This window comes from Canis lupus, chromosome 8, assembly GCF_003254725.2.
Source record: "Canis lupus dingo isolate Sandy chromosome 8, ASM325472v2, whole genome shotgun sequence".
NCBI lineage: Eukaryota > Metazoa > Chordata > Mammalia > Carnivora > Canidae > Canis > Canis lupus.
In genome coordinates, this window is record NC_064250.1 from 53,082,512 (window position 1) to 53,102,156 (window position 19,645).

General features: G+C 37.8%; 1 protein-coding gene across 19 annotated transcripts in view; it reads right to left on the reverse strand.

The window, feature by feature from the left end:
- CEP128 (centrosomal protein 128) overlaps positions 1–19,645 on the reverse strand; it is a 400,883-nt gene that overhangs the window by 61,450 nt on the left and 319,788 nt on the right. For all 19 annotated transcript variants that reach the window (XR_003134759.3, XR_004818081.2, XM_049113364.1 and 16 more), the window contains one exon: positions 11,689–11,738. Coding sequence is in view for 16 of the 19 variants with exons in the window: in XM_049113364.1 (XP_048969321.1) it covers positions 11,689–11,738 (50 nt within the window). In the remaining 3 variants the exon portion in view is untranslated. Of the gene's footprint in view, positions 1–11,688; positions 11,739–19,645 lie in introns of those variants that run through there.

Genomic DNA, 19,645 nt, shown 5'->3' on the forward strand with positions numbered 1-19,645 from the left:
GAGGTGACATTTCAGCTGAAGCTCAAAGGATGAAAATGAACCATCACTGAAAGAGCTAAGGGAAAAGCATTAGAGAGAGAGGAAGTAGCAAATGCAAAGGTCCTGGGACAGGAAAAGGGTTTGCTTAATTTCAGGAATAAAAGGGACACTAGTGTATGTGTTGTGACTGTTTACAAACAGTCCTTTTAAAGTACCAGTATCATAAAACCCAATACTATTTGTTAAAAGTTTATTATTCGCTGAAAATATGTTTCATTTAATGCTTCCCCAAACTCTCAATAGGTGAATATTATTAATTTCATTCATTTTAAAGTCAGAGAAATAGACTCAAAGATATTAAATGTATTGAATTCCACACTGGGATTGAGTTTAGACTGTAATCCAGGTCCACGTGACTCAAAGGAGTCCATACCAAATCTCAAAAACAAATTAAAATCCACATTTAAAAAACTATGTATATATTTGTCTATATAGATGATGCCTTTTTTTTTTTTATTACCACTAGGGCTGTATTTTGTGTGTGGTGGAGGTTAGGGTGTACACTGGAAAACTGTTTTAGAGCCTCTTTCTTGAAATTACACATGCCAGAACCTTATGTTTAACAGGTATCAGGTGATGGTATAACAAAACATACTACATGACAATACAATTTAATGTTTATATAAAAACCATTATTTCTATACATTCTTATAGCAGTTTCCTATAATCAGAGGGATTATACTTTTGCCATACACCGTTTTCTTTTTAAAGGTTTTATTTATTTATTCATGAGAGACACACAGAGAGAGGCAGAGACACAGGCAGAAGGAGAAGCAGGCTCCCTCCAGGGTGCCTGATGCAGGACTCAATCTGGAAACCCTGGGATCATGACCTGAGCCAAAGGCAGACACTCAACCACTGAGCAACCCAGGTGCCCCCATACACCTTTCTTAAGTAAGTTGCAACTGCTTCTGACTTCGTAGTCTGACATTAGGCCAGCTGAAGCACACACAGCCAATACCACTGGGGAAATATCAGAAAAAAAGATAAAGAAAAGCAAAGATCTAAACTTAATTAGCTGTAATGCTATACAGCTAACTGGCACCTCTATTGTACTGGTCTCCCAATTCTTTCAGGTCTGGGCTGCACAAGTTAGATTCATTACTAAGCTCATAAATGGCCTCTCCCCCCCTACCCCTGTTTTACTGGTGACAAATTTATTAGTTCTTTTCTAACAGAGAAATGAGAACTAGGGATTTCAATTACTCCCAGAATGTAGTAAAGGCATGGAACCTCTTGTAGGTAATATTTTTCTATTCCATTTTATGAGCAAATATGGAAGTACTGTTAATAGACATTAAATGTTATTTATTAGCATGCAAATAAGACTTCACACTTTTAAAAGTAAACATTAAACTTCTAGCAAACTACATTTAGAAGAATAAATAGAATGCAGATACTCTGGAAAAGGAATGCACTTCAGAATCAATTTTTAAAAGCCCATATCATCACTGATTATGATAAAAAGACAATGATATGAGGAGATGCTTATTACTCATTCTTTCAGCTCATTTTAGTTTTATCACTTTTTGCACAATTTAAAATTTATGCAAACGTTTTCAATGTTGCCTTTAATTTTTGCCAGAATATTTTGAACCTGGTTTAAAACTGAAATTGAAGAAGCCCACGGAGGGCTTTAATAACAACTTTCTTTGGTCTGTTTATTTAAAACATGATGAATAAGCAAAAAGAAAAGGTGCAGAATGGAAAAAGAAAAATGATCCCTTCTCCTTCCTAGAAGTGTTTGAGATTACTGGATTGTTCATAATCTTGCACCAGAATTAAAATCTTCCCCCCACATGCGAAACAAATACACATACACACGCACACACACACACACACACACACACACACACGACACTGCCCAATTACCATATGTGTAAGCTAAGAACCTAAGAGTTTGTAAATAGTTTTAAAGTTAATAGAAAGAAAAGCAGTAAGGAGTTTCACTAACATTAGTCTTAGTATTGCCTGATTTATTTAATGTACTTTCAACAAATCATTTAGCTTCTTATAGTCTGTTTCTTGAGAAGGTAAAGGGGTTAGTATTTTACCACATGAAATACTTAGTATGTTTTTTTTTTTTAGGATTTTTTTTAAATTTTTATTTATTTATGATAGTTACACACAGAGAGAGAGAGAGAGGCAGAGACACAGGCAGAGGGAGAAGCAGGCTCCATGCACCGGGAGCCCGACGTGGGATTCGATCCCGGGTCTCCAGGATCGCGCCCTGGGCCAAAGGCAGGCGCTAAACCACTGCGCCACCCAGGGATCCCAATACTTAGTATGTTTTTTAATGAATTATTCTCCTAGAAGAAAAAGATGGAAGAAATTCAAAGAAGGAAAGGCCAAGAAGCTAAACAAACAAACAAAAGGTATGGAAACTACTTTCTCTATAAGCTCTGGAGGCATGTAAGTACAGTAGTACAGAAGACAGGCAGATTCAGGTGTAAGTACTAGCCCTGCCAACTGCTGGCTGAACAAGCTATGAATCTCTTTTATTTGTAAAATGAAAATAGCAGTATTTATCTTATAGAAATGTTGCAAGGAATCAATAATATATATTTAGAAGTTTCAGCACAGTGTATGTCACAAAAGCATAGTCTGGCACCATGGGAGTGATCTTTTTTCTCTTTTGATACACAGACATCACCCTTTGGGATTGAGTTAGCAAAATCTTGACAGGAACTAACAAGTACTAGATCAGTATTTTGTAATTACTGAAACATACTATTAGAGAGTTTTTAAGAACCCAGTTTGGGGAAATCTTCTCTAGTGTTTCTTAACATTCTGGAAAATGTGCCAAATGGGCATGGGAGATAGCCCTAGAAGTGAGAACTCTAGTTTCTTTCAATGATGTTCTATGCTTCTATATAATGATCTATACAATGATCTAATACTTAGAACCTCAGAGATTTGGTTTACAATCAATGGAAATGGTTTCAACCAGCAATGTATTATTGCTGAGCAATATACAATATACAATATATTGTATACAATTATTGTTCTCAAATCTGTGGCACACTACAGTCATCCCTTAGAATATTCTTTTCACAACTGTCATTGTCATCAAGAGACAGAAGACAAAATGGAGAATGAGGTGTTAAGGCCTGAATGTTTGTGTCCCTCCCTCACAAAATTTACAGATTGAAATCCTAATCCCCAATTGTGGTATCTGGAGATGGGGCCTTTAGCACATGACTGGTCATGAGGGTAGATCCATCATGAACAGGATGGTGCCCTTAGAAAAGATTCAAGAGTGTTCCTTCTCCTCTTCTTCTCCTGCTGTGATCAAGGAAGTGGGCCAGATACTGCATCTAAATCTAACATAACTACTGAAAGCAGGTACTGAATCTTCCTTGATCTTAAGACCTCCTAGCCTCCAGAACTGTCAGAAATAAATATTTCTAGTTTAAGCCACTCAGTCTATGGTAGTTTTGTTATAGCAGCCCCAATGGAAGACACACGATGATTTATCCAAAGTTTAAGGCCTATCTAGGGGTGTGATCAAGAAGAATAAGCAGATACACATAATGGAGAATGGGTTTGAAGTGATTACTTAAATAGAAACCCAAATGAAACTGCCCCAAATTGTAAAGTGACAGTTGACTCTGGAAACATGGCAAAAACTCCCAGACAAGTTCAACACTGCAAAACATCATAATATGCTGAGATAGTTTTCATTTTTCATAAGAAAACATAAGCCGTTGTTTCATCAGCCCCAGTGCTCATGGAGCCCAGAATTCAGACTCTGACAAAGGCACTCAGGGATATTTTCTGGAAGTGTTGCTTTACATGGAGTCAACTGCAAAGGGGTTGGTATATGGAGACACATAAAATAAATTCCCCCCGTGTGGGAACAATTTATAAAATTTATAACACACACTTGGCTCATTTACTCTACCAAGTTTTTAGAAAACTTTGTCAAAGTAAAATTTGGGCACTTGAATGAAAAAATTACACTTTATATTTGCATTTTTAAAATGTTTCCAAATGGCGTCTATTTCTTTAGAGGTTTTTGTAGAAGCTTGACTCAAAGGAGACTGCTAAATCCTGTAGACTTGTGCTTTGCATCTCTCTGGATAAACAGAACCAGTCACATTATCATATTTCTTTTATTCTCCAAAGAAAATGATCTAGCCAATCAACCTCCATATCTTTGGACAAAGACTACTTCACTTTCAGGGTATTCAACTTTCCAGTTTTATTGCCATAATTTTGGAATTAAAGTTAAGTTGCTAATTTTAGGTAAAATAGAGCAATAAAATTTAATGGCCATTAAATTTTCAAGTGGAATTGATTTTACTGAGCTTGGTTCCCTTTTCCTGAGGCTTCTTGACATAGTAAATGGAAGTGTGCAAATCTAACGGGCTGAGACCCTGTTTGGCCCTAATACAGACTGCTAACATTTCATCTCTGTTGAGACCCCATACCAAATTTAAGCTTGGTAACCTTCTTCACCTTTTGAGAAAATAGAGATTTTAATAGGCCATTAAATCAGCTAGTCCCGAGAGTGGCAAGTGTTGCCCAATCCTCCAACCCCCACAATTGCCCACATTTTGCTTGTTTATGTCATCGCTTACAACACTTGTTATTTTTCTTTAAACATATATCAGAAAAAGAAATAGACATATAGTAATTTGCCTACATTTTTGCATCTTGGGAAGAGTATGTAGGTATGCATTATGTTTGATTTCTAGAATTATGGGAAGTTGCATTTTAAGTCTCGTGGGTCATCCTACGGAGGAGCAGAATACTGCATGTACCTTCTAGTTTAATAAACATCAATCATAATTTGTCAATTTATTCAAATTGGGACTTCTATAAATGTACCTTAGTATCTCCCAAGCAAATTAGAATTTCTGGGACAACTGAAGAATTGCTTTAAGGAATCCTTCAGTTCTAGAGAACCAGTGTTAGAGCACAGCATTAGACTTTACCCTTACTTCCCCTTCTAACTCAGGGACTGTTAGTAGCCCCTTTCTCCACTTTTTTACCCATAATTCCTAAAATCCTCAAATCACTATGTGGTTTGAAAATACAGGCTATGGACATTCTATAGTCAGAAGAAGATGAAATGATTGACAGCAAAATTACAGAAATTATCCAGTTGGTTTGTTACTAGCCCAGTTTATCATATAGTTGTTTACCAGGATGATTGGCCATCAATGGGTACTACTGAGATGTTAATGTACAATCCTCCACCAGGGCAATTTATTTATCCAGGTCAGATTTTTGTCTTTGGTGTGTTTCTTGCCTAGTTTATTCCCAAGGATGGTATCTGCTAACTCCATCCTGGAATTCTTTTTCACATAATAATACCCCTATATTAATATTAATTACACTTTCAAAAAAACTAAGAAATTCGAGTTTTATTTTTCCCTCAAACACTATGCTGTCATAGGTTACTCCATAAGTAGCTGAAATGAAGTAATGGCTGAGGAAAACATTATCTTCTCTTTCCACTCATTTCATATGCTTTTGTCTGAACACTATTGAGGTGACAAAAACCAAAATCAAACACCTGTCCTTCCACTCTAAAAACATTTCTAAAAAATCAAGTCCTTCAAATGGAAGGTTCCAGGCTATTTTTAAAGCTACTTGGGAGAAGAATTAAATATAATTATGGGTCATCTGAAAAAGAGCATGTCAGTAATGCCACTTTAATATTCTTCAAGGGCATACATAGCTTCTGGAATGTCCCAGAAAAAAAAAATATATAATTAAACAAAAAAAACCAAACTATAAACCCGATGTTTTTAATTAAATTAAGGATTCAGTTCATTTCTAATGAAAATACTGATACTGAACAAAGTGTCCAGGAATACTTGTGACATTTCCAGATTCTACAACTGTTTCTTTTTTCCTCTTAAATAATAAGATTGATATTCAAATTCTTCCCATATAATCAATTTCATTATTGCCACATTGTAATTTTTTTCACTGTTTCATTATAGTTAGTAGCTAACCCAAGATGTAACACTTCTTTTAGCATAATCTGACCAAAATCTGAATTTAAAATCATGGTTGCCCAGGTAAGGAGCAAGGAGGGTCAGATAGAGGGAGAGGGTGACTGTCGGAGGGCACAGGGACATTTACCACTTTATCCCAGTATGAAGCAGTCTAGTACCCAGTAAGTGTAGCCAGTGTGTGAAATTAATATTTATGGAATACCTGCCAGGTATCAAGGTTTGTTTCTGCGTTTCTTATCCCAATTAATCCTCTTAATAGTACTATAAAGTATTATTACCATCCCCAATTTATAGATATGGATATTACCTCAAAATGACCTGAATGGCTTAGTAAAAGAGGAAAGTGAATACGAAAAATCATGTTCATAATCATCTAGTTTTATCTTGAGATAAAATGAAAAGTGAGATGACTGTAAGTCAGGAGAAGGCAGGGGGCATATGCATTTTCCAGATACTCTGTTCAGTGATGGTCGTACATAGCAGTTTGAAGCTTTTCATGACTAAGCATCATACTCTTTTGGTGTAATTTTCACTCTGGGGTTCACAAAGCAAGGAATTGATGAAAGGTGAACCAGATAGGTTGGTACTTTAAAAAATGAAAACAAACAAACAAAAAACAGCAGCACCTACTATTACCAGTCATTACAAGTAAGGTTACAGTCACTGAATATTTCTCAACCAAATCAAGGAGAATGGGATCACCTTTTGTGTCTATTTAAAACGTTCCAGCTGATCTCAGAGTGGATTAAAGAAGGGATTTGCTTGTTTCAATGTACCTCAAACCCATATGCAAATAGGACTCTATCATGTATGTACTGTATATATGTACTATATCATACATTTAGAGTCAAAGACAATACTTTGTTTTTAAGAACAGCATACAATGTAACTGCAAATGAATGTCACACACACACACACACACACACACACACACACACACACACAACTGAGCCAGACAATATGAAGCTCCAGTGAAGAATTTTGGCAATTACCAACTGTTATAGAAATCAAGGTCAAATATGTTTGTCTTCATTTTTGTGATTCCTCTTAAGATTGAAAATACTCTTCTCACTGCTGCTTGCCTCCCTCACCACTACATTCTTTTCCTTTCCCACTGATTACTACAACTCATGCCAATTACGCACTTATTTACCTTTTGGTTCAATACTACATCCGAAGAAGTAGGGAGAAGAGAGAAGGATAAAGAGAGGGGGTGAAAGCAGATGTGTGTGGTATATACACAGGAATGCCAGAAATTAGGAGCCTTTCCCTCCTCCAAAATTTTTAAACAGAAAATGAACTCTAGGACAGGGATGGTAGTTGTTTTTTAATGGGTAGTGCTAAATAAGAGTCCAGGGTGATACTTATTACTTTATTTGGTCAACAGAATAGTTATTGAATACCTACTGTGGTGAGGCACTGTGCTAAACAGATATTTGGGAACATGAAAGAGAAAAGTAGCTGCATAGGTATGATAGGAAATTATCACTTATTGTATGGTAAATTTTAATTTTAAAACATAAGCTCCTTAGCTTAGGGGATTCAATGATTTAACAAATATTTACTGTTTTATTATTTTTCCCTTGAAATATGCTTTGCCACATTTCATATTATTCCCTCCTGAAATTATTTTCTCTATGTCTGAGACCGCTTTGCAAGATTTCCATCCTTAGCTTGAAATTTAAGTGTGAGTGTTACCTATGCTTCCAGCCTAAATTTTCATCTTTTTATTCCACATACTTTCCCTGGGGGATCCTCATTGCTCCTATGATATTTTTTTTTTTAAGTAAGGTTTACACCCAATATGGGGCTCAAACTTACAACCTTGAGATCAAGAGTTGTACCCTCAACCTCCTGAGTCAGCCAGGCATTCTAATCCTATGACTTTTAGTATCATCTACATGGTATGGAGACTAATTGGATGACAACAAAATCTTCAAGTCCAGTTCACAGGTTTTCTAAGCTCTAGACTCATGTACCGATCCTCTCTTGACACTGCCATCTGGATGTTTCAATGCACCCAAACAGAAAATATCAAAAACTGAACTAATCAGCTTCCCTTTCTCTTACTGACTAGAATGACCATCCATGAAGTGGCCCAATCAAGAAACCTAGGAGTCATTCTTAACCCTTCTCTTTTACTTCTTAACAACCAATCTCACAGTTCCATGGAATTTTAGATCTTAAAATGTACTAAGAAACCACTCTTTGGGCAACCCTGGTGGGGCAGCGGTTTGAAGCCGCCTGCAGCCTGGGGTGTGATCCTGGAGACCTGGGATCGAGTCCCACATCAGGTTCCCTGCATGGAGCCTGCTTTTCCCTCTGCCTGTGTCTCTGGCTCTCTCTCTGTCTATGAATAAATAAATAAAATCTTAAAAAAAAAGAAAAAAGGAAACCACTCTTCATGCTCTCCACTACCACTCAATCCCCCACTCACTATCATCCCTGGCCAAGATTCCCACAAATGTCTGCTTAATTGGTATCCGTGGTTTCAATCTTACCTGCCCCCAATTATTTTGGACTTTACAGCCAGTTAGTTACCCATTAAAAATGAAGACTTGAGGGGTGCCTGGATGGTTCAGTCCATTAAGCTGCTGTGTGAGGCTTCCTGCTCAGTGGGGAGTCTGCTTCTCCATCTCCCTCTACCTTTCCCACTGCTTGTACATGTTCTTTCTCTCTCTCAAATAAATAAATAAAATCTTTCTAAAAAATTAAGATTTGATCATATTGTTCTCATGCTTCAAACTCTTAACTGGTTTCCCATATACTAAAGGTAAAATCCTAACTGCTTTATGAGGTTCTTTAAACCTCTGTCTACCTTACAAACTCCTGTCTTGCCTCTCCTCTCTCAATGCTACATTCCAACATACCAAAAATGAAACTGATATTCTTTTACTTCAGGTCTTCCCATCTCCTTCACACTGCCTAAAACTTATCTTTACTCCAAACTTGCCAGGGCTAACTCCTGGTTATCATTTAAATATTAGCTTTTTGGGACACCTAGGTGGCTCAGATGGTTAAGTGTCTGCCTTTCGGCTCAGGTCATGATCCTGGGCTCTTGGGATCGAGCCCTGCATCATTTCTCTGTTGTTCACTCTCTCCTAAATAAATAAATAAAATCTAAATAAGGAAAGAAAGAAAGAAAGAAAGAAAGAAAGAAAGAAAGAAAGAAAGAAAAAGAAAGAAAGCAAGAAAGCAAGAAAGCAAGAAAGCAAGAAAGAAAGAAAGAAAGAAAAAAGAAAGAACGAACTTCCTTTGGGAAGTCTACTTGGTTTGCCACTCTAACCTAGCTCCACCAAATGAAGGCAAGTGTTCTTATTATATGTTCCCAGAGTGACTTGTACATCCCTTCTAATATCATTTTTAAGTATTTCATTATAAATAGTTTATTATTATGTAACAGACACTTTCCCAGTGCAGGAAGGCATCCAGTAGAAGCAGCTTGCCTTTGGATCCCTAGCAGTCAGAACAGTGAGTGCCTTGCACAGAACCAGTGCTCAACAAGTATTTTTCAATGAGATATGAAACATCTTTTACTTGTAGAAAACTGGAAAGGGTATGGAAATATATAGCCCCTTATCCTTAAGGTGGATGACATTAAATGCAGAATGTCTGTTATACATAATTATATGATGGTAACGAGTAAATAAAACTGACTCCAATTTGGATACATGGGGATTTGTTAACACTGTAAATTGGAATTAAATATTTAGCTCTCCCTTCTAGGATAATCTAATCCACACTAAACACTTCTAGAAGACAGTTTTATGATTTTATATTATAGATGAGAAAATGGGCATGGCAAAGTTAATTGAGTACTCAAAGTTGCCCAGAAGTCGAGCCAGTATTGAAATTCAAAGTCATCAATTTCCAATCTTTTGCTTTAAAAAAACAAAAAACAAAAAACAAAACTGTTTTGTCTTTGACTTCTCAAGGTTCTGTGTGATTATAGGACTTCAATCTAAATACTTTAGTAGTCTTCTCAAAACTATCAGCTGTGATATTTATAATTTGAATACAGAAATTCAGGAATATAGGTCTTTTCAGTGAATTTTCCTCTAGTGTTAAAATGAAAGGTTTTCTGTGATGTGTCTCTGTACTCTTATGCACTCTAAGAGGTGTCAGTTTCTTTGTTCTTAAGAAGATGTTACTTCTAGGCACTAATTGCCACTACACAGTGCCAGCATTGAACTTTCCTGCTGCTGGACATCATACTGGATACTCTAAATCTATAAATGTCCATAGTTAGTTGGCTGGTACACTCTATTGCACTTGCTGGACATTTTGGTAGAAAATGCTGCCAGTTCTTAATAAATATTTGAGAGGCAACAGAGGCTATTAAATTTAACAGGGTTAGTGGTTCCAACATTTGTATTTGAGAAAAATAAACTCAAAAAGGTTTGTACTATCATTTCAAAAGGCCATATATGTACTATCTACTCAATAAATGTGTTTATGTGTTATTCTGGCAAACATACAACGTATAACCAAAGTGCCTCAAAAAAGACGTTACTTTTTCAATATATATATTTAGTATACATGGAAGCTTTGCTCTTCATAACTCTGATATTAATTTCTCAGACATAGACAGGGTGAGTATACATTTGAGATTTTTCCTAGCCCCAGACAGGACCAACCAGGCTGTTTCTTTTTAACTTGACTCTGACTCAAGATGTTAAAAGCATTTAATCTGTACAGAATTATGGCCAATACATGCCATTTTTATTAGGGATATAGAGCTATCTTCTTCTTCATTTTTAGATCAATAATATAATTTTCTTTTAACAAAGACACCATTAAATAGAAGAAACCCCAATTATAGAACATTTTCCTTGCTCTTTGGGCTTCGCTTGACCCATCCTTCATTTGCCAGAAGCAAACATCTTTACCTCTAAAGCATTCAAGCCAGCTCATTAGATCACTCTTCAGTCCTGCCTTGCAGCTTCCAGGCCCAGAGAGAACTCTAAATGTCCAAAGTATTTACTGTTCTTTATCCCCAGCATGATGTTAAGTGAATTGGTTCTGTCATGTGAGTATAACTGATTATGTTTCCCCTAATAAAGACAGACACTTGAGTTACCCATCTGCAAGTTAGCCCAATGTAAAAGGAAGAGAGAACTACCACTGTCAGATGCCAAGTTAACATCAATTGCTCATACTATGGAACTGTCAATTAAAATTCTAGAGTAATCTTTCAAACACGATTTTCCAGTCCAAGAGCCATGTATAAATCCATAGTGAATTAAGAGATATACAAGGTATAAGTCTTAAGCTCCATATATGAGTTAATATTCTTGGTTGGTCATTGGGGGATGACATTCATGGACTCAGAATCTTCTGGACTTTCACTCCAAATGTAGATTCCATGAATTCATCATCATTCATCAGACCTGTTTTGGGGGGAAATGACTGTGCAAAGGTATTGCTTTCATTTCAGTTCCTATTAAGCTATACCAAAGAATAAAGGTTCCTTTCAAGAATAGCACCGGGACTAGGAGATTATAAATATTCTCAAACACTTCTAAGAGGAAGCAAATTCTAACTTGGGCTTTAAAATTCTGACATATTTTTCACTCTATTTGTCAGTGGTCTGAATGTGATAACAATAAAGTCTATCAGCGTAAAAACACATGTTTTTATCCCAAGGATACCTGCTGTATTGGAGAATTTACTTTACCTGCAGAGACTCCATTTCTTCATCTTTTCTGTGGGTCTCCTCCAGGAGATCTATAACAAGAAAGCAAAATACCCATTAAGATAATGTGAAAACGAGTTGCCTCTTATTATCAAACCCAATTCAGTAAGGAGCTTATAAAAACTGTTGCCTGGAAAGAGAACTTGATGTTTAAGTGTGAAAAAGGAATGTAAAAGAAATGCCCTCTGATCCTAGCTGATGAGATGGGACAGAACTCTGGACTCTGCCCATCCTGAGCTAGCTGAGAAGCCCTGGGAGGTCTTGACTCTGGTGAAGGTACCAGAGAATAAGGCCAACTAATTTACAAATCCAAAATCATATCAATATTTTAGGAATTTGGTCAACTGTTTATATAACTCTAAAGTAACACAAAATTTTCTTTAAAAAAAAACTTTTTTCTTTTTAACAAAAAATTAGAAACAAACCATTTGCTCTTAACATAAGCTCCCAAGCCAAGTTCCACCTCCAGAGTCAATTTTTATGATCAAATTAAAACATCCTGGAATAATGGGTGTTATTAATGGAAGTAGAACACCACCTTAACTATAAAGTCATATTAATTATCATTTCACACTAAGAAGGTGGGAAGCATTGAAGCTACATCTGACCAAGAGCTTGGCATCATCTCAGAGAAATTAGTGGCTGGAAGGGAAGGTAGTCAACTGAAAACAGTTCTGTCTAAATTCATGCATATAACCAGGGTATCTCAGCACCCTACATTAATTTACAAACTTGCTATAAAGGAAAATATATTTGGCAAGCAGAATTTTCTGCCTGCAGCTATACCACCCTGTGCTATGATCTTATTAGATCTCACAAACCTAAAGAGGGCTGGGCTGAGTCAGAAGTTGGATGAAAACAGGCAAGAAACACCTACAGCAGTGCACATTAATATTAGCATTTGCCTTGCTCTGTGATTGATATAGCTTACCAAGAGGCTGTGCTGCATAAAAGGAGAATATAACTCACAGAAATTCAATATATATCCTAGAAAGGCAAATGCAAATGTTTTTAGCAAGTGCTATACTACATACAGCAGGAAGCAAAACTATAGTGAGTAGCCGAGTCATACTCGTATATGTCATAACTGAACAAGCAATACGCTGCAACTTCAGGAGACCTGGCAGACGATATAACTGAGGGTGAGACTACATGGCTAATTCAGCTACAGAGGAGTTGCAAACAATCCCCTCAAGATACAATGTACTGGGGGATCCCTGGGTGGCTCAGCGGTTAAGCATCTGCCTTCCGCCCAGGGCATGATCCCAGAGTCCTGGGATCGAGTCCCACATTGGGCTCTACATGGAGCCTGCTTCTCCCTCTGCCTGTCTCTCTGCTTCTCTCTCTCTGTGTGTCTCTCATGAATAAATAAAATCTTTTTTTTTTTTTTAAAGATACAATGTACTGGAATTCAGAAGAATAGGTAATTTTTGCTCTGTATCCCATTGAGGAGCTGACTTTGGCTCTCACACCTTCCATAATCAGAGTTATGTCAATAAAGTGAGAGGAGAAAGTCAATGCATTCGGTTGTATTTTTAGAGGGGTTTCTTGTTAGCACATCAGGTTCTTTAGCTATACAGAGATGAACTTGGAGGTGGCAGATTGTTTAAGTGTCTTCAAAAATTTCTCATCCTGAATCCTTATTCATTTGCATTGTGACACTGCAGCTGCTACTATCGGGAGGGAGGCCACACGCATCTACTTTCTACATCTCACATCTGTGCTGTCCTCTTGACTTGACTTGCTAAATAGAATACAACAGAATCTGTGCCAATCTGCACTGAGAGTTCTCACACATTTTCTTTTTTTTTTTTTTAAAGATTTTATTTATTTATTCGAGAGAGAGAGAGAGAGAGAGAGAGAGAGAGAGACAGGCGGAGGGAGAAGCAGGCTCCAGACAGGAAGCCTGATGTGGGACTTGATCCCCTCCCCGGTCTCCAGGATCACGCCCCTGGCCGAAGGCAGGCGCCAAACCACTGAGCCACCCAGGGATCCCCTCACACATTTTCACTTTTCCACATGGAACTCTCACCACCGTATGAACAAGCCCAGGACAACCTGCTGGATGACAAGGGTCCAGGACACTTCTCACCTAAGATACCCTGCAGGTTGCCTTAACTGGCATCCAACAAATGCCCAAGAGCATAGCTGTCCACTGGCCTGAAGATGACTACAGACGATTCAGAAGAGAAGCCCAACTGAGACCAAACTGCCTAGTGAGCCAGGGCCTACTCCAACTCACAGAATTGTGACCTACATCAATGGAATTGGGGGGTGGTTTGGTACACAACATTTGCTAACATACAGCAACCATTTGTTAACTATAAAAGAAACATTCAGAATTTATTAGAAGAATATCCAGACTCTATAGAGAATAACAGCTGGTCTGGGATGGTAGGGATATAAGCAGTATGAGCTAATGGGCATTTTATCCTGGGTGTCTCTAGTCTTTGTGCCACTCCACTCCAGATGAAATTCTATAACGAGTAAAGCTAATGAGCCTCACTCAGATCTCCTGCCTACTGCTTGGCTAGGGAAAAGGATAGAGCACCTCCACTGATAATCCCAAAAGGATTAGATGAAGAACAAAAAGGACAGTTTCTAAAAGAAAGATCAGGGTTCTGTTAAGAGAAGGAAGAATGGGTTATCAAGCTAAAAACAATAGTTTCAGTAAATTGTGTCTTCAGCACGACTCTTTTGAACAGTCACAATATATAAGTTCATACTGTGTTCCTATGTGAACCTGGCCATTTTGATACACAACTTCTGGATATTAGAAGGTTCTCTGAGCTAGACCCCTTGTAGTGAATTACACTGTTTAATGGTACATTGGACCCGGAGTGATGGATAGTGCGGGTCCATCAACCATTAAAGAAAACTGATCATGTTCCTCCAAAGTCAACTTGGTACAGCAAACACCAAACACCTTAGCTAAAACATAGCTGATAACTAATTGCTATTGGATCTGGTTATTTTTAAATTTCCAGGTGTTAAGTGCCATCAATTGTAAGAACTCCTGAAATTGTATGCCTCTTTTCAAAGTCAAAAGTCCAGGAGTTCTATATTTTAAATGCTCATTGTAGGAATCTTCTTGTAGTTTGTTGTTGTTGTTCAGCTGTCCAAACTCAAGCATTCTAATTGGTATCAGCTTTGTTGGAAAAGCAGCATAACCTCTATGTATTGAAAACAGAGAACATAATTTTTAAATTGAAATAGTTCTATGAAGTTCTAAGAGTGACTGAACATCTTTAAATTTATAATTTTATCAGATTTGTGAGTTGAGTTTGATTATACAGGAGATCCAATACCTGCTTCTTTCCCCTCTCTGTGCCCATGGTGTCCCTCCCTGTTTACAGATGTTTAGCTCCCAACAGCATCTAAGTTCTTCTCATCCTCTTCCACATGGCCTCTTCTCTACATTTAACTGTGAAATGTCTGTTCTGCCAGTCTTTGAATCATGTTCTGGGTTATTTACACTGATAAGGGTATTATCTGGTTGTATCCATTGGATGAGGGGAGCTCAGGGAAAAAGATCCTCACCCCAGGCACCTTAGGCATAGGGAACCGGAACAGGAAAGATGAAAGAGGAATCCCTCTAACATTTGACTTTGAAAACAAGAGGCACACAATTTCAGGACTTCTTACAGTCAGTGGCACTTAACACATGGAAACTTAAAAATAACCAGGCTGGGCTCTAGGAGAACCAGGAGAGTCGGAGGAAACTGAATTCCGATCCTTAGAGAGACAGCACAACAAAGAGCCTTGTGGAGATACAGCATAGAAGCAACAGTCTGCAAAATGCCTGGGGCATATGGGAAGAAATTTGTTTACTAATCAAGAGTATGTTCTGGAGGGGCAGGGATCATTCGGCGACTTCTCTAAGAATAAAACAGCTGGCCAGCACCACTTCCCTCCCCCCCCTACTCCCAGCCTAGACACGTGGACACCTGTGAGAACCAGCGAGGTGTTGATGCCTGCTACCCGACTTGCTAACAGCATGCCCTGCCAGTGTTCTCTGGCCCCTCCAGCTAGGCCTCAACTCAAGCCCAGAGTGGCTCCAGACGGGCCCACTAACAACACAGGGACCACACACTATCCACAACAGGCAAAAATTAGTAGAATTTCTCTCTGTCTAAAGCCACAATCTTATATTGGCCTGGTGCTTTCAAGGCTGTATCTTCCACTACGCCAAAGCAACTTGTACAACAGCAAAGCTGGTAAAGAAGAAAGCAGAACCAAGAGACAGAAATAATAGGCTGAGGACAAGATCACCCTTGTCTGAAGCCCACATAATCTTGAACTTCGAACTCTCCTCACTCCCTCCTATCATCTCTTTCTCTTCTCCACTTCCTTCCTTCTTTCTCTTCCTTCCCTTCTTGTTTGTACTTAAATTAGGTTTAGCTGGATTACTGTCAGTTTTAAAAGTCTCTGGTTGTATGGCTATACTGAACCTTCTTATCTTTATTCAGAAAGTTGGGAGAACTAAGATTTGGCAAGAATGTTCTATTCTGCAGTAAGCACTTCATTTTACAATAAATAAAGACATGAGGCTCAAAGAAGGCAAATGATTTGCTTAAGATTACCTAGTTAGTCTAAAGCCACAGCTAAAGCTTTGCTTTCCTTGCATTCCTAGAGCAATCTTCTGCGGTATATATCATACTTTCACTTGTACCACTCAGTACTTAATTGTATCTTTCTTAATACTGTTATTTTTAAAGATGCACATGTTTTGTATTCCTTTGATTTCCTTTAGGAGTTCTCTGATGTCAACAATCAAGGCTCCAATGTCTTCATATTCATATCCTAACTACTTCCTTTTTACCTTTGTTGCTTAACTTGAATCCCCAAAATTGTCTTCTCCACCTACATCACTGCTCTGTGCAATTGCTCACTTGTTAGGTTCTTTGTTCAAGTACGTGCATTTGGGATGATGAATAGGATTATTAACCTGTGCTGATAAAATATGGTCACTGGGCTTTGCTGAGAAGCAACTACTCTGCTGTGACCACAAGATGAGAGAATACAGGTGAGACCTTTGGACAGCTGACGTGACATATGCTGTGAAAACAGAGTGTGATTAGTGCGCCTTGTTATAATGAGCAATCTTGTCATTGTCTGGTCTTAGCAGCTTTAGAACGAATGATCATCATGGAAAAAGTTGAAGGGCTGCCCTGCTCCCTTGCTCACCACTGGCATGTTCATGTTTTGCTTTATTATTCTCTGGTTTGCTGTTCAATACAAATAGCAATTCAACTGCCATGCAAATTGCTGTGGCTAAATGTGCTTCCATCAACATTAGTTAATGAAAGTTTTTTTTTCTGTTGTTGTTGTTTTTGGGTTTTTTTGTTTTTTTGTTTGTGTGTGTGTGTGTGTGTGTGTGTGTGTGAGAGAGAGAGAGAGAGAGAGAAAAGGGCAGCAGTCCTGTGTATTTTCCTTGGACTGGCTTCAACTCTTTAAATGAGCTGATACTAACTCATTATGACATACAGTCATTAGAGGGGGCAAAATCCTATTTTAAAAAGCAGGCCATCATGGATAAAATTTGGAGAATCTGGCTGTGTTTTGTTTTGTTCCACTTTGCATTTCTCTGACCCATCCAGGGTAATATATCATGACCGAGTTTTTGGCTAAGACAGCCTTGTACTACTTCCTTCACAGTTTTCCCAACTAGTGGTCTGGCTGTTTAAGGAGGTTTGACACTTTTTTATGTTGATTCTGGTTCCTGGTAGCTGAAGGATCAGATAGGTTGTTTGTTTGTTTATTTGCTTTTAAAAGGAGAATCATGTTCAGCTGTACATAAGCAATCCATCTATCTAGCAAGTTGACCCTTCACAGAAAAGTTAGAGATCAAGTTTAGAAAGGAGTAGATTTTTCCCCTTAACCTTTACTATAAGATATCCATATTATAACTCTACTCAGCTGGTAATGGACAGAAGGTTATAGAAGCAAGGGCTTCAGACACAGCAACATTTATAACAGCAACACTGGACAGAGGAGCACTGACAGCAGAATTTAGCAAATTAATGGTTGCAGAGAAAAGCATCTAGCTTCTGGCCTCTATACCTCACTTAGTAATCTATGCTCCTGTTCAGTATTACTCTATGTGCTGACATTTACCTAAAACAATAGATAAGTAAATTCTCAAAAGAATGTAAGCCTTTTAAAAAATAAATTTGTGTCATTTGTCTTTGTGGGTGGCAGTTGTGGTCTAATAAAATTAAATAAAAGAGCACCTTACAACCCTTCAGAGGTCATAAATGAAGGACAGAGCCTCCCACAGTTGTATACTAGATATTTGAGACACTAGCTACATGCTAAAGACAATGGCCAATTTCTGTTTTTCTTTTTGGCTCCCCAGTTATTAGAATCACTAATATTTTAGGGACAGAAGGGACCATTGGAATAGCCTAATCCCAGGGTTTTCACTCTTTTTTAAAAACAAGTAGAATTGTCTTATGAATGAAATCATGTACTTTCAAATGTATATTATAAATAAATACAGTAATTTAAAAAGCTGAAACGAGGCTTCTTAGGTAAAAGCAGAAGGGAGGACCTGGGGGCCGGCCTACTGGGGCTTCATTCCAATCCTGGGCTTAACCTCTGTGGTGCTATGGTGGAGCTACAAAGCTCCAAACTACGTCATTTAAAAACCAATGATCTAATCCAACTTCCTCACATTTTGTGGATGAGGACTGAGTTCCCAAGGAGCAAAAGCCTTTGTCAATGTAACACAGCTAGTTACAAAAGTAACACTTTTGTGCAGGAACCTGAGCCCAGGGCTTCTAAACTGGATGTGGGTCCAGTACTTTTTCCCCGCAAAAAAACGACTATTCTCCTTTGCCTTTCAAGATGTATTGAAATGACAAACTATTCTAAACTCTATCACACATGCTTATCTATCATCCAGTGCCTCCCCAAACTGAAAGGAAACTCTGCTAAAGCAAATTGCAGAACAACGGTTTATGAGAAGACCTATATAATTAATATAGTTAATTGCTGTCCAAAATGAAATCCCTCAACCCTGGGAGAGGACATCAAAAGATATGGCTTTGATGGAAAGCAAACACTTAAAACATTTGAAAAGGCAGCTGTTTTTGGCAAGGTGTGCTCCACACAATGTGCAGAATATCTCACAAAATAAAACCACCACCAAAAATCGGGTTAAATGAATGGCTGACAGCTGAATAGTTCCTCTGCTTAACATAATATGTATCAGCAAATGCTTTTTCTGTTCTACTAGTATAGTTAAACAGGATAAATGAATAATAATACAAATTTACAGTCGCCAAAATACCTTGAAAACAACCAAATGTGTGTTGCATGTGTGTGTTTAATTAATATATGTAAAACACTTAAAATTGTGCCTGGTACTATATATGTTAGCTATTATTATTTTTTTAAAGATTACCATTCAGTATGCCTGCCAAAGTCAGGAAAATGTGTGAAAAATAATCAGCTGCATTTTAAAACAAATAAGCAAAAAAAGCCCTCAAGTATACTGCTTTTAGACTCTATCTATGATGGGTAGCTATTATTACTTAGCACTCTGACATATCTACTGCCACCCACTGGTACATATCTGGATATACCACAACAAGTTAAGAGTTTTCTCATCAGGACTGACCACAGAAAACACACAGATTAAAATGAAGAACAACATTCAAAAAGTATGGCTATCCTCTGTGGTTTGTCTCAGACGCTGAAACAACATACTGGTCTACAGATGGAGCCCAAATAGTCCAATAAATGAAAGGTTTATAATCCACTGTCTGTCTTGGGTATGTGGTGAAACATCCAAATACAGGTACTCATGTTTTATTTGATGTCAATTCATTTCTGGTGAAACTTTCCATCTTGACAACTTTAGAGATTTAAAACCTCTTCTCCACAAAACTGCTACCCTACAGAAAACAACACAGTAATCTACCCCATTCCATCT